Genomic DNA, 24,821 nt, shown 5'->3' with positions numbered 1-24,821 from the left:
GCAAAAGCCCTAATACATAACATTTACGATAACCCTGATAAGCTGGGGTTATTTACAAGTATGCCATTATACACAAATAGTTTGGATCCGGATCCGGATCCAAACTGTAAATACAAAACACGTATACTACACTATCTAATAGTCCAGAGTTACCGGAAACGCCTATAGAATAGGGGAAGCGCGCTTCCCCGGGACGCGCTTCGGAAGCGCGAAACGCAGCGCTTCCGAAACGCGAGGGGAAGCGCAGGTTCAATTGAGGAAGCGCGTCCCCCTTTAAAGGGAAGCGCGTCCCCCTTTAAAGGGAAGCGCGTCCCCCTTTAAAGGGAAGCGCGTACCTCTTTAAAGGGGTACGTGTACCTCTTTAAAGGGGTACGCGTACCCCTTTAAAGGGAGACGCGTACCTCTTTAATGGGAGACGCGTACCTCTTTAAAGGGGGACGCTATTATGGAAAGGTCGAATTTGCCCTTAAATTTTTTTTTTTACACATGAATATATTTTTTACTGAGGTTAAAATGGGTATTTTATAAAACCCGTGAAAAAATAAAATCGAAAGGGGCTTAGGGTTTTGTTTTTTCACGCGTATCTTCCGACTCCTCTCTCTCTCTCTCTCTCTCTCTCTCTCTCTCTCTCTCTCTCTCTCTCTCTCTCGAGTTTTCGGCGAGCTCCGAGTTCCGGCGACCTCAAAAAATTCTGGTGGCCTCCACCGACTTCCGAAGATGAAGATGTTCACCTTCAGGTACGCTATCTTCTCTTACCCCCCTCTCTCACGCTCTGTCACTCTCTCTATCTCTCTGTCGTGCGAGCTCCCCTCCAGTCAGCAACACCAGTGGGATCCAATAGGGTAGTTTTGGGGAAAGTGATCAAGGGTTTTTTCTTTCTCGGTGTAGATCTATCGCAGGGGTTGCTAGGTTTAAGATTCTTTTTCTGGGTGTATATCAAGGGTTTTTTTGTTCCTGTAGATCAAGGGTTTGTTTGTAGTTTTTTTAGTTTCTGATTCATTATCGCAGCGGTTTTTTTTATTCATTCTGCATGAAGCAGTGGGTTGTTTTTTATTGTCTCCATGATACGCTATCTAATGAAATTGCATGGTTTAAAAACTGGCCGAGTCAACCTAGTGACTCGGTTTCACTCAGGCATTTACTGGGTCAACCCAGAAATGAACAAAACTTTGCTGATAGGGGTTCGGGGGTGCAAATAGGGGTGTAGCAAGAAAAAAAATTGGTGTGATAGGGGTTCAGGGGCAGCATCCTCCTTTTTTTTTTGAGATAAAATAAAAATGACTACAATTATTAATAAAAATCTATTTCATATGGACAAATCAAACTATTTGCTGCAGTCAGGGTTGGGCTACAAAAATGGATAAAAATCTATTTCATATGGAATCGGAGCTGGGCTAATACTGAGCTTTTAAATTATTTTTTTTAACTGGACCGGGAGGCCCATATTTTGCTTTGATGAAGAGTTTTCGAGTGATATAGGGCTGGTGTCTGACTTGTGTGGTGTGAGGTTCAGCTCGTGAGCAGAGGTTTGATTCCTTCATTCTCTCTAGAAAGTACATTTAAGGAACAGGGGATTGTTAGAGACTATTTGTTTCATTTTTCCGTTGCAATAACATGATGGTCTTTATCTTTTGTTTTGTGTTATCATATGATGATCATTTATATTCTTATTTAAGACCCATGAATGAACAGTATATTGGTTGAGAAACATTCCACATTTTGTGGTTGTTTAACTGAGTTTATTTGGTCGTCTTTTTTAGAAATAAGGGTTAATGCAGTATTTTTTTATCATTCTTGTAGGTTTTAACTTTTAAGTCATTTTGACGATTGCTTGAATCCTGATTCCTGATCAGATTGACTGGATCACTTTTATTATTCTTTTACTGTTGGATATATATGGATTATTGATTTATTGTTTTCAATTTCAAAGTCAATGAAAAACATGTTCTGCCTCCACAAGTTGTCTTATGGTTTCATTATGGTGTTTGATCTTGCAGACTTCTAGAATCTATTCTCTCCTTGATCTCTTGAAGTGATTTTGCTTTATGTGAATTCTGAACTTACATGTTGATCAAGTGAACCAAGCATGATAAAAGAAACAAAACAAAAGAGATACTTATAAGTATCCTATAATATATAAAAAATATATTATAGGAAAATTCTTGAATTCATATTATAAAAACATATTATACAAAATGTATACCAAGCATGATTGAGCTTATCATCCCTATTAAGTATGAATTCTTTGATATACTGAGCGTGGGCACACCCAGGCTCGGCTCATTTACTCTATCAGAAGAGTGGGGCAACTAGTATGCTGCAGCTAGTTGTTTAAAATTTTAAATAAATATCATTATTGCTAGTAACAGTCGGCCAATATGAATTTTGTTTTTATTCATTGTTATGTTATCTTATTTTGGCATTTTTTCATAAATGCAAACTTTTGAAAGAACTTTTTTTTTTTTAAATTTTGTTTGCTTTATCATAGTATATTATAGAATCATAGATCTTTCACCTCCTTAAATGATGTTTATTTATTTGTTTTAGTAATTGGTAAATTATGAGTAATGATTTGTGTTCTTCACTCTTCATTATTTACTGTTAATAATAGCTTTTTTAAAGTGTTTTAGGTTGATTCTGATACTTTTATGATGCTGATATATTTGCATGTTCTTTGCTTCATTAATGACCATCTCAAGCTATGATCACAATAATTCTGATGACGATGACGATTCTTTGTACAATTTGGAGCATGAATCATCTAGTGGTGTTGGGAAGGGCAAGAAGAGGTCTTCTGCTTGTCCATATCAGTTTGAGGACCAAAACGAAAATTGTTTTGATGAGGAAGATGAAGAAGAATATGACTTGGATGACTACTATTCTGAAGATGACCAAGATGATGAACCACCTAGCATGCATAAAACAACAGTGCTATGGCGCCATGTATTGAAACAAAAGAAGAGTGGGCAAGGAAAGCAAGGTGGAACCCAAGTTTTTATGTGCAGGCACTGCAAAAATATTTATCATGGGTCATATACTCGAGTTTTTGCACATCTCATGGGATCTCCAAAGGGACAAAGTATTGGGATTGCCTTTTGCCCTGTAGTTGCAAAAAATGCAGAATTAGCAAAAAAAATTAAGAGGCAAGTTCGTCGAGTGGAGGTTTCATCAAGTGCATTTGAGTTGAGGAGATCAAGAATTGATACTCCGAAGAAGCCTATTAGTATGACTACATTATCTAGTGGAAGCCGAAAAACAGTTGATATTCGTGATACCTTTAAAAAGGTAGAAAAAGATGATGTAGATCACAAAATTATCATATTTTTGTGTGCAAATGGCATACCTTTCAATGTGCTTCGATCACCATATTGGGAAGAGATGATATCTGCAGTTAGTAAAGTGCCCGGATATAAACCCCCATCATATGAAGAAGCGCGAACAACGTTGCTTGACAGTGAGAAAGAGTGTGTTCACAGGGAGTTAAATGAATTTCGAGAAAAGTTTGAGGAGTTTGGAGTTTCCATTGTCTCAGACGGTTGGACAAATATCAAGAACAAACACTTGATAAATATACTTGCCTCAAACTATTTTGGCTCGATGTTCTTATATGCAAGCGATTTTTCTAATGTGCAACAGTCAGCTGCAAACATTGCCGAGTTTTTAAAGACGGGATTTAAACTTGTGGGGCCTTCTAATGTAGTGCAAGTGATTACAGACAATGCAGCAAATTGCAAGTTAGCAGGTGAAGAATTAAAACAAACGTACAAATATATTTTTTGGTCACCTTGTGTTGTGCACACACTTAATTTGATCTTCCAGGATTTGGCACATGAGTTTCATTGGTTGGGAGAAACATATTTGCAGAGTAAAGAAATTGTGAAGTATATCACAAATCATTCAAAAGCACTAGCAATCTTTAGAAGCAATGAAAAATTAGAATTAATAAAGATTGCAAAAACAAGATTTGTTTCACATTATACTACTTTGAAACGCTTGCTTGATGTGAGGGAGAGCTTAAGGCTCACAATAATTTCAGATAGATTGAGCGATTGGAAGCAATCATGCACGGATGAAATTATGAAAAAAGGGCTGTTACAACAGAAACAACTGTTCTTGATGAAGAATATTGGGATTCTGTATGTTTAGCATTATTGATTACAAAACCCATCTATAAGATGATTAAATTTTGTGATCAGGAAGGCCCTATAATTGGTGAAGTGTATGAAGGCATGGACAACATGTTGGGGGAAATCAAAGACAATCTAAAAGGACAACCAGATTTATATGAAAAGATTCATAAGATTGTCTCAAATAGATGGGATAGAATGAATGTGCCTCTCCATAGTCTAGCCCACATGCTTACTCCAAAATATTACGAGTCGGAGTATCTCAAAATCCCAGCAGCAGGAGGGGTCAAACGAGTTTCTCCTGGTAAAAATTTAATTCTATCTATTTAATAAAGTTTAAAGTTAAATGATTTAATTATTTTATTATTTTATTTGCATTTCTCTTGTTATAGTTACTAAACATTTTTTTTTGCAGAAAAGGATAATGATATCTTAGACGGTGCAATGCTTGCGCTTGAAGTCATATCTTCTGGAAATGAAGAGTTATCTACACTTTATAGGTCACAACTTGTGGCTTTTGCATCAAGAAGTGGAAGATTTAGCCGAAATGCAGCACGAATAGATGCACTGAATCCTACAATGTCAGTGCTTAATTGGTGGCGTTTTTATGATAGTGATACACCGGAGTTGAGAGCATTAGCCATGAAGGTTTTATCTCAACCTATTAGCACATCTTCTGCAGAAAGAGTGTGGAGCACCTATAGTTACATTCACAATGTTAAAAGAAATAGGCTCAATGAAGATAGTGCTGATACCTTAGTGTATATTCATTCTAATCTTCGATTGATTGACAGGTATAATTAAACTGTGTTGTACTTTTTTTTTGGTATTTTTTTTCTCTTTTTTTGTCATTGATTGTTTATTAGCATTCATATTTTATATTCTTGTTATAAAAGGTGCAACAATCGCTATAAAGAAGGGCCTAGTCGAAAATGGGATATCAATCCAGAACTTCCTATTGTAGAAGAAAATACGTTGAGATTAGAGGATATGCGATAGAGAGATTTGGATGATAGTGCACAACAATCAAGCACTATTTCCAAATCCAAACATAAAGATGCACAACCAAGAGCTCCATTACCTCCAATAATTATACGTACAAATGAAGTTGAAGATGATACAAATCAATCCATCAGAGCTAGTAGAACTGCAGATATACAAGAGCGACCATCAGTTCCTCATGGTCGGATTGATCGTTTCTTTAGCCGGAGACCTAGGCAAGGTATGTTGATATTGTGTTTTTTATATTTTAAATTATGGTTTTTGAACATTTTAACTTTTTAACGTATTCATTATAGGAAATGAAGGAAGGAGCAGAAGACATGGTCGTGGAGGACAAGATGCACGTGATGATGCAGAAAGTTCGCGATCTATTGCTGACTTGAAGGAGAAGAGAAAGATGACAGATTAATGAACTCTTGAATTATTATTTTTTTTTATGATGTAGTTGGAGTAGTCCAACTTAAAAACTTTTATGTTACTTTTTTGTCATGGTCTTATAATATTTTTTTGGTATACTTTTATTTTGAATCTTGCATGATGAAGTGAAGTAGTGGATTATGTTAATTTTAAGGTTAGACTTAGAGTTTAGAACTTTGTAGCTTATAATTTACAATTTAGAAATTTATAGCTTCTTAGGTCGCTTCTGGTTCGCTTCCTATGTCGCTTCCGAGACGCTTCCTATGTCGCTTCCGAGATGCTTCCCGGTTCGCTCCTAAGTGGTCCCACGCTTCCCGCTTCCTAAATTTTTGAAAGTGCCTCGCTTCCCGCTTCCGCTTCCCGTATCGCTTCCCGCTCCCGCTTCCTCGACTGACAACTCTGTAATAGTCTCCCTCAAGTTGTGCATGATTTTGGATCATGGACAACTTGCTCTTTAGAAACCAAAAACGGCACTTTGTGAGTCCTTTAGTGAACAAATCAGCCACTTGGTCTTCTGTTCTAATATAATGGGGCTCAATCTCTTTTTCTTCAATCTTCTGCCTGATAAAATGCTGATCAATCTCAATGTGCTTGGTCTTGCTGTGATGAATGGGATTAAGAGATATTTGAATAGCACTTTGGTTATCACAAAAGAGAGAACAACTAGCAATCGGCTCTTTGAGCTATGTTAACAAATGTCTAGTTCATGTAACTTCTGCCGTAGCAGCAGCCATCGCCCTGTATTCTGCTTCTGTGCTAGATCTAGCCACTGCCTTTTGTTTTCTACTACTCCAGGAAACAAGATTGGCACCAATGAAAACGCCATACCCTGAAACTGACTTTCGATCATTAGGATCTCCAGCCCAGTCTGCATCTGAATAAGCAATTATGTCATGAGCAGTATTCATGGATCTGCTTTTGGTGTACAAAAGTTCATCTCCAACTGTACTCTTCAAGTACCTCAGTATCCTTTTTACTGCATCCATGTATCCCGTCCTTCGCTCATGCATGAATTGAGAAACTTGATTGACCGAATATGTAATATCAGGCCTGGTAAAAGTAAGATATTAAAGCATTCCCACTAGACTCCGATATTTGGTGGGATCATGGTACAAGTCTCCGTCTTGCACACTTAGTTTCTGGTTAAGCACACTAGGAGTAGCAAGAGGCTTGCAATCTTTCATTCCACCCTTTTCTAACAGATCCAGGGTGTATTTATGTTGGGTCAAAGTAAGTTTATTTCCTTGACTATCCACTTCTACTCCAAGAAAGTACCGAAGGTTTCCAAGGTCCTTCATTTTGAACCTTTGACTCAAAAGATCTTTAGTTTCTTGAACATGATTCTCACTACTTCCTGTAATAATTATATCATCAACATATATTAACAAGAAGGTAGTAAACTCCTTACCTCGAAGAATAAAGAGGGAGTGATCCAATTGCGATCGATAGAAACCATGTCTTTGAATTTCTAGAGAGAAACTCTCAAACCAAGATCGAGATGCTTGTTTCAGTCCATAGAGAGCCCGATTTAATTTGCATACATATTCCTTTGAATCTACTTCTGTATATCCTGGCGGTTGTTCCATGTATACTTCTTCCTTCAAATCCCCATGAAGAAAGGCATTCTTCACATCTAGCTGACTTATTCTCCAACCATAATCGACAGCTAATGAAAGAACAATGCGAATTGTGCCCATTTTCACAACTGGACTAAAGGTTTCATCATAGTCCTGTCCAAACTCTTGAGTGAATCCCTTGGCTACGAGACGAGCTTTGTATCGTTCAACACTTCCATTCAGTTTGTATTTGATCTTGTAAACCCATCGTGAGCCAACAACATTTCTATCTGGAGGTCGAGGGACAACTGTCCATGTTTGACACTGGTACAAAGCTTCCATCTCTTTATTCATGGCTTGAATCCATTTTTTGGAATTAATGGCTTGATGAAAATGTCTAGGCTCGGTCTCTTTCTCAATCTGTGACAAAAATAACTGAAAATCCATGGTGAAATTCTCATAACTGACCCACTTTTTAATAGGATGCCGAGCTCTTTCAGATCGTCTGATCGGAATAGCTACTGTATTAGAAATTGAAGAAGTAATGTCGTTGGATGGATCTTCTTGTTCAATATCATCCGAAGTCAAGAGTGAGTCCCTTTCTCTTCTCCTATAAACTTGCCCAGCAAACTTGTTAATCTCTGGAGGATGTTCTATTTCAAGTTCCTGTATGCCACTGTATCCATCTTGACAGGATGTTCCTTGAGCACAGGAGGAAGAACACTCATCATTGGTTGCAGTAAAGAGCTCTGCACTGAGCCATGGATCATAAAATAGAGTATTCATATTGGTTTGGGTAGAAACATATTCTCCATCTTCAAAATCATTCTCATCAAAAACTACATTCCTAGATATCTTAATTCGTCTGTTGTTAGGATCATAAAACCTGTACCCTTTGTGGTGATCTGCATATCCGACAAATCTACACTTGGATGCCTTAACCTGAAACTTGTTTCGCAGAGAAGAGTCAATATGAACATAACACGTGCAACCAAAAAATTTTAGTTCATCATAATCAGGATGTTTCCCAAATAGAATGAAAAAAGGTGATTTATTTTCTAAAAGCTTCATGGGCAGACGATTAATAATGTAAACAATAGAGTGAAAGGCCTCTGTCCAGAGTCCTATGGGAGTATGACTTCCGTGCATCATGCTCATAGCGCTTTCCACAATGTAACGGTGTTTCCGTTCTGCAACTCCATTCTGTTGGGGTGTATGCGGGCAAGATACTCTACGATTTATCCCATTATCTTGGAGATAATTGATAAAATCCCTGGAGGAGTATTCCCCCCCACCATCACATTGAAAATGTAGAATATTACAAGAGAATTGAGTTTTGACAAATGTATGAAAACAACGAAAAATAGAGAAAACTTCTGATTTATTCTTCATGAAATATATCCAAGTGAAGCGAGAGAAATTATCAATAAAAATAACATAATATTTGCTGCCAGAATTAGAAGGATTAGGAGCCGGTCCCCATACATCGGAACAGACGATTTCAAAAGGCCTTGAAGCTCTCTCATTTATTGAATGAAAAGGAAGAACATGACTCTTACACATTTGACAACTTGAACACATTTTATTATCTGGTCTAGGAATCAGGCCAAACTCAGGAATAAGACCATCAGATACGAGTCGCTCAACGAAGACTCGACCACAATGACCAAGACGCAAATGCCAAAAATCAGGCTTATTATATTTATTTGAAGATTGCAAATTGAACACATGGATATGCTTTGACGACATAGACTGAGAAGATGACTTCAAGGTAGGTCGAACACAAGTAGAAGGGTCCTCCTGGAAGACATACATATTTCCCCGGCGTTCCCCTCTAGCGAACGTCTTCTTCGTTTGTAGATCCTTGACATAAACAAAAGACAGAGTAAATTTAACAGAAGAATTGGTATGATCAACAAGCTTAGAAACAGAAACAATATTTTTTGTAATATTTGGGGCATGAAGAACATTGGAAAGATGAAGTGGGGATTTGGGCAAGGGGATAGAAACATTTCCAATGTGGGTGATGGGGTGGTGTGACCCTCTCCAGTGACGATGTTACTTTTTCCAAAATAAGGAGTTAAAGTAGAGAATTTACCCGCATTACCTGTGACATGAGTAGCTGCCCCTGAATCAATGTACCAGACTCCTTTATCATCGCGTTTCATATCAAGTTCAGACAATGCAGCCAAAAGAAGCTCTTTCACATCGCCACCAAACTTTGAAGGGTTCTCCTTTCGTCCTGACGAGCTCTCACCCTTTTGGAACTTTCCTTTGTTCTGTGGATTGTGCCAACAGTTGGCTTTGACGTGACCTCACTTGTTACATAGATAATAGGTGGGCATGTTTTTCAGATTATAAGGAGAGGCATTCGAGGTGGGTAGTAACCCACGCCCCCCTGGAGTACCTCGTCCTCTACCTGCACCAAAATGACTATCACCGCGTCCCTGGCCAAAGAAAACACTAGTAGCAAGAACCTGTCCACCAGTGTCATGTGACATCCCCTTTAAGGTCATCTCATATTGAAGGAGTTTCGCTTGCAAGTCTTCAAACGATGGTAAGCTGGGCAGACATAACAATGAGATCGAAAGAACATGGAATTCCGATCCTAATCCATTCAAGGCTTGCCTGACTTTATCTTTGTCTGTCACTTCATACCCGACAACAGCTAGTTGATCGCTTATGTTTTTGACCTTGTTCAAGTATTCCATGACAGACATGGAACCTTTAGTGAGGAGTCGAAATTCACGCTGAAGAAAGGAAATTCTAGCCTCTGAAATCTGAGAATATGTCTTCACTAGCCGGTCCCATAATTCTTTTGTTGAGCACTCATCTGGAATTCCCACCAATACTTCTTGAGAGATAGTGGAGATAAGGAAAGCAACTGCAGTTTGATCACGCTTCATCCAATTTTCATATTGGGGATTTGGTATTCGTTGTATAGAATCAGCCTCGTTTCCATCCTTAGTTTCTTGTATGATAAATTCTGGAGGGGCTGAAATTGATCCATTTAAATGTTCAGAAAGACCTTGACTTTTAATGAATAGAAGAATTTGTCTCTTCCAGATCAAGAAATTGGAATTGGTAAGTTTTTCATAAATGAGTTGGCCAAGAAAGTTGGATGAGAGAAAAGTTTGAGAAGAAGAAGAATCCATGACTTAGAACAAGAAAAAGAATATTATTGGCGTGTGCAATCAGTATATAAATGCAGCAATTATTATTTTTTTTTTTAAACAGTAGATAGCTGAGAATTCAGCGTGAATCTGATTATCAGAACTGATACCCAGATTATCAAGTCTAATCTGATTTGATAAAAGAAGCTAAGACTTTGCCTTCCTTTTCTTTGAAAAATATATAAAAATTGCACACAGCAATAATAAAGCAGAAATAAAAGGAATATCGCTGATGTACAGATCAGTGAGCAGCCAATAAAACCCAAATATGTGAAAGCAAAGAAATCGAAAAGTGGCTGAATTGGGTATCGTGAAACTGATTTGGGAAAATATCGTGAAACTGAATGAAGGAAGAAGTGGTATCGTGAAACTGATTTGGGAAAGTATCGTCACGAAGAAGTGGTATCGTGAAACTGATTTGGGTTAGAACAGAATGAAGGAAGAAGTGAAGAAGTGGGTGGGGCTAAAAAAAAAATATCGTGAACAGAATGAAGGAAGAAGTGAAGAAGTGGGTGGGGCTAAGAAAATATCGTGAAACTGATTTTGGGTTAGAAGAGATTGAAGGAAGAAGTACCTGGGGCTCGTATTCCAGTAGATGAAAAGATTGAGGAAGATCTGGGCTCGTGATCGTGTTGCAGCAGCCACACCGAGGAAAGAAGAATTTCAGCCCTTGGATCAAACGTGCTCTGATACCATGTGAGTTTTCTCCAGAGCCTGCAAACGAGAAACTAAGAGAAGAAAGAGAGAGAGGCTGCAATGTGTCACGATTTCTGATTATTAGAAATCGTGACCTGTTTCATTAGTATATAGGCAAAAGCCATAATACATAACATTTACGATAACCCTGATAAGCTGGGGTTATTTACAAGTATGCCATTATATACAAATAGTTTGGATCCGGATCCGGATCCAAACTGTAAATACAAAACACGTATACTACACTATCTAATATAGGGGACACGGCTATATATATATATATACATATATATATATATATATATATTTTAAAAAATATGTATAAAAAGATCAATTTTTTTTTAGTTTCTATACGTCTTTTGCCCTAAAATGGACAAAAATAGACTTGATCAAAGTTGACCGAGTCCAAAATGTGGACGGACTCGGCCCCGGTGCGTTGACCGAGTCTGACACTTGGTTGACCGTGTCTGAAGCCGCACCCATGTCGGGTACGGGCGACACGGGTGTGTCGACCTTTTAACCGAGTCTGTGTGACTTAGATACAAACTAATACAAGTTTTGTGAATAAATGATTTCATTCATAATAAACAATAAAATACATAAAATCTTCACTACAAAATGCATTCAAGAACACTCAAAAATATCTAGAACTGTTAAGATATAAACACACACACACACACACACATATATATATATATACATCCATCTTAACATCCCACATGTTTCTTCTTTGCTTCCCTATATGATCCGTATACGCTTCTCTCACGCTGTTTTTTATATTTTCCATATGTTTCCTTTCACACTTTCCGCTCATTTCTCATGTACTTTCTTTAAATTGGCAACCATCATTTTTAGATTTTGAAAAGAATTTAATTATTATACTACGAAATCACAAAATTTAAGAATAATCATCTTTATTTCAGTTTTTATTTCTTTCTCCTTTGATTTGTATTTTGCTTCTCATTTGGACCCATGTTACTTTCTCTTTTATTCCTATTTCGCTTTTAAATTGATTCCTCGCTTCCTGCTTCTTATAAATTTTAAAATATCTCGCTTTCACTTTTCATTTCGTTTCCCGCTTCCACTTCCTAGTCTGGTAACCTTGCTTTTAGCTCCCACAAGTTATATGAACCAATGAATAAGTTCTTTGTTTCTGCATCAAATTCAAAAAACAGTAACTCTAACAAGCTTAAGATTAGGATTACTGAAATGTTTGAAGATGATGCAAGAACGCATGTTTCAACCAAAAGGACAAAAAGGATTGCAAGCATAAATTATAAACATTTATAAGCAATAGAACTCTAGTATACTTCATAGTTCATAGTGATGTTGAAAGTTCATGCCAAATAATGTCAGTGGAAAGCCAAGATGACCAAGTTGACAATTCAAGCACAAAAAGAGAAAAGAACAAAGTTATCATAGGTTTCCGTTAGTTAATAAGACATGGTGAGTAACATAGACACCCAAAGATTCATATCAATTTACTCCATAACTAAATAAGTTTCCAGAAAAACCAGTATAAATGTAACAAAATTTATATCAGATACCAACAAAGAAAAAGGAAAAAACATAACAGGAACTTTACAAAGTCAAACAGAAAGTGGAAATTTTCACAAATTTCATATAGAAGCAATATGAAAAGATGGGACACATTTATTTATCTGAATGAGCTAGTGAAACATGGGCAGCTAAATAGCAGCATATAGCAATAAAGGCAAACTGAATAAACATAAGTACAAACCTGTACTTGTTTTGGAAACTCTATATAATGATTCATTTTGTTCCTGATGAGTCTTAGAAGATGGCATGTACTGTTCGTATTGTAGCGTCTGTGATTACCAATGCTTGCAAGGAACACAGAATTGAACTTAGTAGCCCAATTCTCACCAAAAACTACTGGTCCAATGTGCCCAATTGCTTGCAAAAGATCATAATGCTTCTCCCTCTCCTCTAATTCTATTCTGTCACTGCTATCTCGAAGAAATGATAGACGCATCTCAGAGCTCCAGAAGAGTGGATGTTGCAACACTTCTTGTGCTGTTGGTCTGAAATGAGGACCATTTAACACTACAATGTTCTTACTTGCATACTTCATCTAATAAAAAGGAATTACCTTGATGAGCAGAAAAAGGAAAACTAGAAAGCTGGAAGAACATGAAGTGGCTCTTACCTCAGTAGTGGGTCTGGTTGTAACAGCTGAGAGAAAAGATGAACAGCTTCCGGAATATACTCAATCAAAGAAAGATCTAGACGGTTGTTTGCAATGTTTGTATCTCGTTCGAAGTGCTTCCCAAATGGGTGCTTGCCTTTAGTGATACAAAAGAAAAGAACACATCCTAAACTAAACAAATCCAGTGAAAATGTCTGAGACCTTCCAAGGAGGATCTCTGGTGCTTGCCATCCAGAGCTACCACTTCCTGCAATGTCAATATAGCACATGGCAGAGAAATCATGAATTATTGCTCTAATAAATGCACCATAGATAACAGGGTGCTTCTACAATCAGGAGTTCCCCAACCATACCAGTAGCATTATTTGTTAGAGAAGATTTTCCATCAGAAAGTCTTTTACTTATTCCCATGTCAGACAGTTTAGCACATACAGGCTTCCCAGCACTTATCAGTACATTGTGGGGCTTCAAATCCCGGTGTATTATTTTTAGATCATGTAAATAAGCAAGCCCAGAAACCATACCCCTGAAGAAAAGCATAAAATAACCATGGGAAAAAATATACCAGATCAACATAGTGAGAGTCTATCTAATGTACAAGAAAAAATATAAAAAACAAAGAGAAAAGAAGCACTATATCAATATTAATTGACAAAGACCACACACAAAAACTACATAGACCTATTCCACCTTTTTGGACATCAAGATACAATCAACAACACAAATGCTCAAGCATTCAGGTAAAATTAAAAAATTTAAATGAATAAGAATGACTTGGTAAAATGCATTAATAATTATAAGTAAAAAAAAAAAAGCTTACCACAGAGTAAGTAGAGACTACCCTTCTCGCTGTCAAACAATTAGATACCAACAGAAAACACTATATAAATGCTTCAGACAAAAAATAATTAACATGTAACTATAAAAATTACCAGTTTCTTAATTTTCAAAAAATAAATTCAACATACCCAGTTCTCAGGTTCTATAATGTTGCTAGAGATGCATTTTATCTTCAACAAATTAAATGAATTCCCCAATGCCAATATGGTATAAACGAAATTGCCAGTCCGTAAACTTGTGTGGAATGAAAATCATGAGGAGACCACCCCATTGTCTGCATTGAGTGACTGCACTCCATCTGAGACCAATATGGGTGATAATAGAGTAAGGAATCAACATTCTTGCAAGTCTGACTCAGATTGGATGTCTTAGGAAGTACATCATTCAAAATCATTTACGATAACAAATCAATGTCATTCCATCTTTGACTTGTTTGGTTTCATGTTTCATGCATGATACAAAAACAGTTAATAAGATCTTTGTCCAAAAGGTGATCACATATCCAATCATTGGATATGGTGACATCCATCATGGATATCTATGTTTTGATCATCTTACCAAGAAACTCATCAAATCAAGCCATGACATCTTTGATGAAAACTTGATTCTTTTTTGTGGTTCACCTTGTTAAGTTGTACATGTATATATATGTATTTTCATACATATATATTTTTGGTTCATATTGTACATACAACAACAACAACAACTACGCCTTCATCCCAAAATAATTGGGGTCGGCGATATGAACCAAGTAAGAAAATCATTCTGGGTCTTCCACATGAATCCTTCTCCTCCAATCATTTCTATCCAATGTCATGTCGTCGGTGAGGTTCAAAGCATTCATATCCTTTCTTATCATCTCCATCCAAGTCTTCTTAGGCCTACCCCGACCTCTTTTAACTAATATATTTTCCCATTTTTCCATCCTTCTAACTGGAGCATCATTAGGCCTTCGCCGAATATGTCCAAGCCACCGTAAACGATTCTCTCTCATCTTATTTTCAATGGATGCAACGCCTACCTTCTTACGTATCTCCTCGTTTTGAATATTATCTTTTATTGTATTTCCACACATCCATCGAAGCATACGCATCTCAGCTACACTCATTTTTTTAATATGATGTTTTTTGGCAGCCCAACAATTTCGTACCATATAGTAAAGCGGGCCTAATTGTCGTCCTATAAAACTTTTCCTTCAACCGCAATGGCATTCTACGATCGCACAACACTCCAGTTGCACTTTTCCATTTCATCCACCCAACCTTTATCCTATGATTTACATCTCCATCAATTTCTCCATCCTTTTGAATGATAGATCACAAATATTTGAAACAGTCATCCACCGGTATTTCTTGCTCACCAAACTTCACTACACTCCCATCACTACTTCGTTGCTAACTAAACTGACATTCCATATATTCTGTCTTACTCTTACTCAACTTAAAACCTCTTGCTTCCAATGTCTGTCTCCATAATTCTAACTTAGTATTAACCTCAACTCTAGACTCATCAATCAAAACAATATCATCAGCAAACAACATACACCACGGCACATTTTCTTGAATTGATCTCGCAAGATCATCCATCACTATAGCAAATAGGAAAGGGCTTAATGCATATCCTTGGTGTAACCCAACCGTTATAGGAAAATTGGTTGTCACCCCTCCACAAGTGCGGGCATTGGTTACTACTCCTTCGTACATATCTTTAATTATACTAATGTACTTGAGAGAAACACCTTTCTCCATTATTGTCCACCAGAGAACACCCCTAGGTACTCTATCATATGCCTTCTCCAAATCAATAAAAACTATATGCAAATCTTTGTTCCTCTCTCTATATCTCTCAATAAGTTGTCTAAGAAGATGTATAGCTTCCATAGTTGATCTTCCAGGCATAAAACTAAATTGATTCTCCTATATCATGACGACCTTCCTCAACCTATACTCAATCACCCTCTCCCAAAGTTTCATAGTATGACTCATGAGTTTTATACCATAATAATTTGTGCAATCTTGTATATCACCCTTATTCTTATATAGAGGCACCAAAGTACTCTTCCTCCACTCGTTAGGCATCTTATTTATCCGCCAAATCTTGTTAAAAAGATTTGTCAATCATTCTAAACCTTTCTCACCCAAGCATTTTCAAGCCTCGATAGGCATATCATCTGGGCCAACTGTCTTTCTTGATTTCATTTTCTTCAAAGCCTCTGCAATTTCTTTCTTTTGAATCTTGCGCATGAAGTCACGATTCATCTCATGAAAAGGAATGGAGAAGTCTCCAAGATCCAGAGCATGACTTCTATTAAATAGCTTATCAAAATAATCTTTCTATCTCTCATTAATCTCCTCATCTTTAACTAAAACCCTTTGTGTTTCATCTTTGATACATCTAACCATACCCAGATCCCTCGATTTTCTATCTCGCATCTTTGTAAGCCTATAAATATCCTTTTCGCCCTCTTTGGTATTCAACTTGTCATAAACCTCCTTATGTACCTTATCCCTCGCGTTTTGAACTACTTTTTTAGCTTCCTTCTTTGCTATCATATACTTCTCCAAATTCTCATTATCACGACTTTTACTTAGATTTCTATAACACTCTCTTTTAACCTTAATAGCTAATTTGACATCCTCGTTCCACCACGATGTATCCTTACCTAGCGGTGCACCGCCTTTAAACTCACACAATACCTCCTTAGTCACCTTTCTCATTCTATATTGATTCTGAATCCTCCTCGAGACACCAATCAGCTTCCTTAACTACCTGCTCTACAAACATTCCTTGTTTAGCTCCTTTCAGTGCCCCCCACTTAATTCTAGGATCTATCCTATGTCTATCACTTTTACGGCATTTTCTAAATCTAAGATCTAAAATTAAGACTCTATGTTGTGTAGCTACACTTTCTCCCGGTATAACCTTACAATCGATGCAACAATTCTTATCTTTCTTTCTAAGTAGGAAAAAATCTATCTGACTCGTATTAACCCCACTTTTAAATGTTACTAGGTGAGACTCCCTCTTCCTAAACCAAGTGTTGGCTAAGATCATATCATAGGACAAACCAAAATCTAAAATCCTTTCTCCACTTTTGTTTCTTTCTCCTATACCATAGCCTCCATGTATACTCTCAAATACATCCCTACTAATGCCTACATATTCATTAAGGTCACCGCCGATGAAAAGCTTTTCTCCATAAGATATCCCTTGTACTAGTCCATCTAAATCTTCCCAAAATTGACGCTTAATAGAATCATCTAAACCTACTTAAGGTGCATAAACACTAATAATATTAATAATATCCGTACTTAATACTAATTTAATAAGTAAAATCCTATCACCCTTCCTACGGACCTCAACTACATTATCTATAAACTCACGATTAATAACAATCCCTACTCCATTCATATTCTTATTTATTCCTGTATACCAAATCTTATATCCCCAAGGTTCTATCACTTTTGCTTTCTCACCTACCCATTTGGTCTCTTGTAGACATAAAATATCAATCTTTCTCCTACACATAACATCTACTAACTCTACCAACTTACCAATTAAAGACCCTATGTTTCAAGTGGCTAACCTAATTTTATGGTCTTGAACTATCTTCTTTACCCCCACCCGTCCAACAAAGTGAAGGAACCCTTGCCTATTTGAAACCACACCCAGGCGCCGGTGTGACGCATCGCTTCTGGGCGACGACCTAGCAACCCTTGCCCATTTATCACTGCCTCCGGGCCTAAAGAGTACAGTGCATCGCTCAGTAGGGAACGCCCCAACGAAATTCTCATATTGGTTCATATTGTACACACACACACACACACACATATATATATATATATATATATATATATATATATATATATATATATATATATATTATTTATAATGATTTAAAAGGTAAATGCCTATTAGGGGTATTTTGATCATTTCAGTCCTTGTAATAGGTTTTGCCCATTAGGAGCACATTAGTACTTTTACTTTATTTATTTTTTTGTATTTTTTGTTTTTATAGGGATTATTTAATCAAATACCAAATAGAGTTGTTGGGTTCTTTTTTGACTAGTCAACATAGAGTTGACTAGTCAATAGAGTTGTTGGAACAATCCAAAAGCTCTATTGAGGTCTCCCTCTCTCTTGTATGTGTATAAATAGGGGGTTTTATTCCTTTTCATTTCTTAATGCTTCTCTTAAGCATTCATGCTCAATAAGATGAATACTTTTTATGTTTTGTATTCTGTTTAGTTTTTTAAGTTTAATGTCTTTAATGCACTAAGTGCTTGTGTTGTGTCATTGTGCTCTTGTATTGTCCCTTAGTTGGACTTATGTTGTAAGCCCTTAGAAGCCCTCATTTTGTATTTTTGCATATTTCATTACATGGTATCAGAGCCAAGAAATCCTTCTTAGTATTTTGCCTCTTTTGGATCTTGGGATTCTTTGGTTCGAGTTCATGCTTCATGATGGATTCGTGAGCGTTGTATGGCTTGGATTCAAGGAAAATCTTGACCCGGTATGTATCTTATATCTTTAAGTGTTACTTGTGTTATCTATCTCATGCATTATGCATGAGAAAGCACTCATTTTCTTTATCCTTGAAAAAATATTTGTTATTTTTATAAAAACCCAAAATCTTTAAATGTTTTTTTTTAAATATCGTTGGATTTATTTTTATTAAATATTTTATAAGGTTTATAATATTTGTTTGATTTTGTAAAATTATATGTGTGTATGCTTTTATGAGATCTAGTTTGAATCTTAGTTTTTCAAAACTTTCTTTATTTGATATGTACGTATATGATCTAGTATTTTTTAGCATGTACGGTTGCATTTAGATATTTTATGTGAACAATTCATGGTTATATATGTCAAATCATGTTCGTATTTATTATTAAACTTTGTTTTGTTTCTTTTTAAGAAATTTTCATATATTTTAAAATAATTTGAAATGGTTGTTGTGTGTCTTTCACAAGTATGATCTTATGAAATTTTGCTTAACTTGTGTTTAATTTTTCTCTCTTTGCTCTTGGTGTATTTTTATGTGAAACTTAAAGTAGCTTACGAAGTATTAAAAATTATGATCTAACTTATGAATAAATAATTTTTATATTGATATTTGATCCTTATGCACTTGTGATTGCCTTACATGATGAATGAGATTGTTTATTCATGTATAAGGTATTGAGCATGATTTCTTATGATAGTCATTCACTTTAAATAATGTTTTTTGTGGTCATTTTGTAGGACAATAGTTATGTTATTGGGTGTTTCTCTTGTTGGTCCTTTTGTGGTCCTTATGATTGTTTTATTTTCTTATATGATTGTTTTATTTTCTTAGTCTCATGACTCTTTAATAAAAATTATTTTACATGTTTTGCATGGGATTTAAATATTATGTTTTTATTGCATATTTAGTTTTTTAATAAAATATTATGTTAAGAATTATGAGAATCTTCTTTGTGTTTGCCCTTTGTGGGATAAGTGTTTTCCTCGTGCTTCACTTTAGTACTTGTCCATTATTGATGGATGTGCTTGTCCACTTAGATCTTTGGTGGACACGTGTGTTCTTGATTAAAGACTCTTGATTTATTGAATACCTGTTATTTATAAAATATTATTTTTTATATTGTGGCCTCTTTGGTATATACCCTTAGTGCCTTAATATATCACTTACATATATGCTTAAATGTGTTCCTATGCATATCTTATGTGATTATTTATATCTTTTGTATAAGATATGTGGCTTTAAGTTATTAAGATTATTGCATATACATGAGTTTTTGATCTCTTTGTGAGTATCCATGATTAGTTGTACTTGTGTATGCACTCGGTTTTCTATATGGTTCTTTGAGAATCTATATATATGTTTTTGCCTTCTTTAATGTTATATGTCATTGTTGTGTCATAGTAGACTTGTAATCTAGATTGAGCGATCTCTCTGTATAACTTGCTTATATTGACTATGCATACGATTGCATTGCATCAATTGACATCTTGTTGTGCATATGATTGCACTATATTCATTCTAAGATATGTGGCTTTAAGTTATTAAGATTATTGCATATACATGAGTTTTTGATCTCTTTGTGAGTATTCATGATTAGTTATACTTGTATATGCACTTGATTTTCTATATGGTTCTTTGAGAATCTATATATATGTTTTGGCCTTCTTTAATGTTATATGTCATTGTTGTGTTATAGTAGACTTGTAATCTAGATTGAGCGAATATGATTGCATTGCATCAATTGACATCTTGTTGTGCATATGATTGCACTATATTCATTCTAAGTTTTTATATACCGTTATTGGATTTGATTTAAAACTTTGTTTTTTCAAATCGATTCTTATATATGAACTCACTTATTTGAAAAGTGATTTCTGTAAGTATTTATTGCTTTCTTATGGCATTTGTTTTGTCCATCTTAGATTTTTAATATGATGCATCTTTTGTTTTTTTCCATGTTGCTTTTGTTGAACCAGAGTTGTTTGTTGGGGTGAGTTGTGTGCACCTCGTTTTTGTCAGTTTTGATTGTCGGCTTATAGTTTAGCTCTAACTTATGTTTGTTTGATCTCTGGTTCCATGAGTGTATTGTATCACTAATTTGGATATTTGATCATTTGTATTATGGATGCTTATAAGTATGTTTATTTGTGATGTTTATCTATTTTTGAAACCATGGTGTTTCGAAAGGTTGTAAAATTTAATATTTTTGCCTTGATTTGTAAATTTTTTCCTTAGCTTTTTTATGACTTTAATTTGTTTTCATTACAAGCTCTCTTACCTCGTGTGTTTCCTCCAATTATGTCTCTTATTTAAGTATCATTTTATATAGACGAGATCTTTTTCAAATATGGTGAGTTATGTGCACCCACTGGTTATTCACATTTTTTGTGTGTTTTGCCCATATGTGACATTGTGACTATGCTCTTGTTCTAGTAGTTGATATACTTGTTTAAGTATCATTTTATATAGACAAGAGATGATGTTGGTTATTCACATTTTTTGTGTGTTTAGCGGCTTTAGCCTATTAATGGCATTGTGATTATGCTCTTGTTTTATTAGTTGATACACTTGTTTGTCATTTTATGTAGACAATAGATGTTGGTTATTCACACTTTTTGTGTGTGTTTGCCCATTAGTAGCATTGTAATTATGCTCTTATTCTAATAGCTGATACACTTGATTTTTGAGGTTTGGAGGTCTAATGAGGTGATTGCTTGTGGTGGTTGAACTATTGTTGATATTTGCAAATATCATTCCTTTTGTTGTGTGGGATTTTTAAAATCTCTCTATAAAAAATTTTAAACTTCTTCTACTTGTATGGAAAAATGTTTATTGATAAAATTTTATGCATCTTATGTGCATTTCATTTAATATATATATATATATATATTAAGATTGATGTTTGGTCCTTTGTGGTTAAGCCTATTCTAGGTTGTGTGAATGAATGCTAATAGGTTGTGATTTGTGAGATTGCTTTCTTTCATTATTATGTGCATTAAATATGCTTTAATTGCATGTTGGATATATATATGTGTTTCATATTAATTAATTTGTCCACATTGTTGTATTCATGAATTTAATTAACTCCCTTTTTCTTGAAGGCTCTTTGAAATTGTTATATTTTATATGCATGTTGTCGATGATGATTTGTTATTTCATTTGAAATGTTTTTCTAAAAATCCATGGGATATTCTTTATTCATAATTGTTTCTCTCTTCTTGATGATTTATGTCTTTTAGTAATCAAATTCTCTTATGATCAATTTTTATGTTTTTCTTGAAAAAAAATATGTTGATTTTGGGTTTATGATTTGATTTCATAAAAATTTATCTTTGAGGTATGTTCCTCTTATCTTTCTTAGTGATTATCTAATGATTCTCTTATTCAAAAATATATTTGTTTTAAAAACTTTATAACTATTGGATTAGGATATTTTCCTTTGTGTAGTTGAAACCTTTATTTTGTTCTCTCTATAGGTTCTTAAAGATGTGATGGATTGAGAAAAAAATATCTTTGATGTCATGAATATAGAGATAGTTGATGAAGGCATTTGGGGACGATCACCAATAAAGACATTTGGAGACTTGTATTTGCAAAATTCTCTAATGTGACATAAAGATAGAGACTTTCAATGAAGGCACTTGAAGACGTTGATCATTTTCGTTGACTTTTTTGTACTTTCAAACTTTCGGTATATCACACTATACGTTTGAGGGGAAGTGTTAAGTTGTATATATATATATATATATATATATATATTGTTCATATTGTACATATATATATATATATATTTATTTATAATGATATAATAGGTAAATACCCATTAGGGGTATTTTGGTTATTTCAGTCATCGTAATAGATTGTGTTTATTAGGGGCACATTAATACTTTTACTTTATTATTTTGTCTTTTCTGTTTTTATAAAACCTATTTGGTCAAATACCAAATAGAGTTGTTGGGCTTTTTTTGACTATTCAACATAGAGTTGACTAGTCAATAGAGTTGTCCATCAGCTCTATTGAAGTCTCCCTCTCTCTTGTATATGTATAAATAGGGGCTTTTATCCTCGTTCATTTCTTAATGTTTCTCTTAAGCATTCATGCTCAATAAGATGAATATTTTTTATGTTTTGTGTTCTTCTCTTTAGTTCTTTAATATCTTGAATGTACTTAGTGCTTGTGTTGTGCCTTTGTGCTCTTGTATTGTCCCTTAGTTGGACTTATGTACATGTGCACTTTGTGTTTATGATATTGTAAGCCCTTAGAAGCCCTCATTTTATATTTTCGCATATTTCATTTACACCTCCTTGCATGGACCAGTCCCGAACACTTCTGCTAAAGCATATAAATCATGGCTGGATGAGGACATGCATATCAAGTGCACTCCCACCACACAGTCGTGCAAGGTCTCCCTAAATGACCCTCATACAGTTCATCCACCATCCTTACGATCATCAAACAACCACAAACCCATTCACATCTATCCCTTGTTTGATCATGTTCTGGGCACAAGTTTGATCATATCTGACATGTTTATCCATTTCCATGAGGCCATGTTTTACCAATATGAACATATAAGGCTAAATATGCAGCCTTGTGTCATAGACAGCTGTCTTCTAATGCTTCTAGACCCACAAATGTCACTCCATAAATCTTATATGCTCTCTCCACATCGCCCAATGATATACTACTATACCCATCAAAGACTGCATTGTTAAATTGTAATTCATAAGACAATGTATTTTTTATATATAAAAGAAGATACATATACATATATATGTACATGTATCCATCTACTTATATATATAAAATATATATTTCTTTAGTTGTAGGGGTATTTTAGTTATTTTTATATTTTACGTATATTCATGTTTTTTAATATGATTGTAATTCCTCATTTTTATTTTTTCTTATTTTTGTAATTTTTTTATTTCTTATTTTTGTTCTTTTATGTAATATTTCTGTACACAGACAGTGGCTGACTGTGTACAGTGTACAACAGTCAGCTGTACACAGTTTAAAAGGTAGACGTTGGGCTAATTCCCAACATCTCTAATAAGAGCCGTTGGGAATAGCCCAACGTCTCTTTAAGTGCTTATAAATAAGGGCTATGTGAGCCCATTGAAGGAATGTATTAGAGTAAGGAGTTGTCTCCTTAAGCTTATAAACATTGTGCATTTATTGCACTTCTTTTGTGGGGTAAAGCTTATAAACATTGTGCATTTATTGCACTTCTTTTGTTGTGTAAAGCTTATAAACATTGTGCATTTATTGGATTTATTTTGTCTTGAGTATTTGAAGTATCAAGTTATTTGAAAACTTGATTGTTTGCAAGGATTATTCACATGGTATCAGAGCAAGATTGGAGAAAGAAAGATCGTGTCGATTCTCATTTTTTTGGGTGCCTCGAAAAGCATGCCTTCGATTTTTTGGTGATTGGAGTGGATCCTCTTGTTCATCCAATATTTTAGAAGACTCTTCTATCAAGAAAGGTCTAAAAATCCTTTGTGGTACGTATTATTTTTCATCATCTCTCCTCTCTAATGGGTAAAAAACACTCATTTTTCTCTAGACTTCAAACTCAATGGGACCAACTATCACGTTTGGGCCGAAAACATGGAGGCTCATATTAAAGGGAAAGAGCTTTGAGGCTATGTCCAAGGCTCGATTCCTGAACCGGAGCCAAAGATAACCTTGATGGAGAAAGGAGAAATAAAAATCCTTGAAGGCGAAGAAAGAGCCAAGGCTCTTGAAGACTACACCAAAAAACATGAAGAATGGGAGATGAGGAATTTTAAAATCCTCTCATGGATTTTCTCATCCGTAGAAACAAGAATTAACGCCAATATTATCAAGTTTAAGAAAGCTTCTCAAGCGTGGGAGTACCTTGAGAAGATGTACACCTCTAAGGACTTATCCCATAAATATTACCTCCAAAAGAGGACGCTAACTCTTCATCAAGGAAAGATGACTATAAGGGAGTATTTTGCCGAGCTCTCTTCTATTTGGGATGAGCTTGCTATGCTCGAACCCAAATAGAGTAGAGAAGCCATAAAGCTTCGTCATAAACAATTGGAAGAAGATAGATTTTTTAATTTTTTGAATGGGCTTAGGCCTGAATTCGAACAAATCCGGTCTTCTCTTTTATCAGCCTTCACTTTCCCCTCTCTTGAAGAAGTAATTACTAAACTAAGTAGAGAAGAGACTCGTATAGGTATAAGCAAGAACAACCCAAGTGTTCTAGCTACACCTTCCAATAATGAAGAAAACGAAGGAGTTAATGTCGTCTCACGACCGGGGAGCGACTTAAGGACCTACAAGCCTCCTCACTTCAA

The 24,821-nt window shown here is 35.3% G+C and overlaps 1 protein-coding gene and 1 long non-coding RNA gene across 4 annotated transcripts in view; one reads left to right on the top strand and one right to left on the bottom strand.

Moving 5' to 3' along the window:
* Positions 1 to 24,821, bottom strand: part of LOC149817971 (serine/threonine-protein kinase/endoribonuclease IRE1a-like) — a 45,364-nt gene that overhangs the window by 7,649 nt on the left and 12,894 nt on the right. For all 3 annotated transcript variants that reach the window (XR_016427409.1, XM_089985804.1, XM_089985803.1), the window contains exons 4-6: positions 13,495 to 13,667; positions 13,142 to 13,388; positions 12,713 to 13,016 (exon numbers count right to left, since the gene is read on the bottom strand). Coding sequence is in view for 2 of the 3 variants with exons in the window: in XM_089985804.1 (XP_089841930.1) it covers positions 12,713 to 13,016; positions 13,142 to 13,388; positions 13,495 to 13,667 (724 nt within the window). In the remaining variant the exon portion in view is untranslated. The remainder of the gene's footprint in view (positions 1 to 12,712; positions 13,017 to 13,141; positions 13,389 to 13,494; positions 13,668 to 24,821) is intronic.
* On the top strand, positions 4,963 to 5,926 carry LOC149817972 (uncharacterized). The gene is made up of 2 exons (XR_016427410.1): positions 4,963 to 5,349; positions 5,426 to 5,926. It is a non-coding gene; the product is annotated as an uncharacterized LOC149817972 (long non-coding RNA).

The sequence above is a fragment of the Nuphar pumila genome, chromosome 13 (genome assembly GCF_984573655.1).
Source record: "Nuphar pumila chromosome 13, dmNupPumi1.hap1.1, whole genome shotgun sequence".
Taxonomy (NCBI): Eukaryota; Viridiplantae; Streptophyta; class Magnoliopsida; order Nymphaeales; family Nymphaeaceae; genus Nuphar; species Nuphar pumila.
The sequence above is the reverse complement of the archived record's forward strand: the minus strand, read 5'-3'. Positions and strand labels throughout refer to the sequence as shown.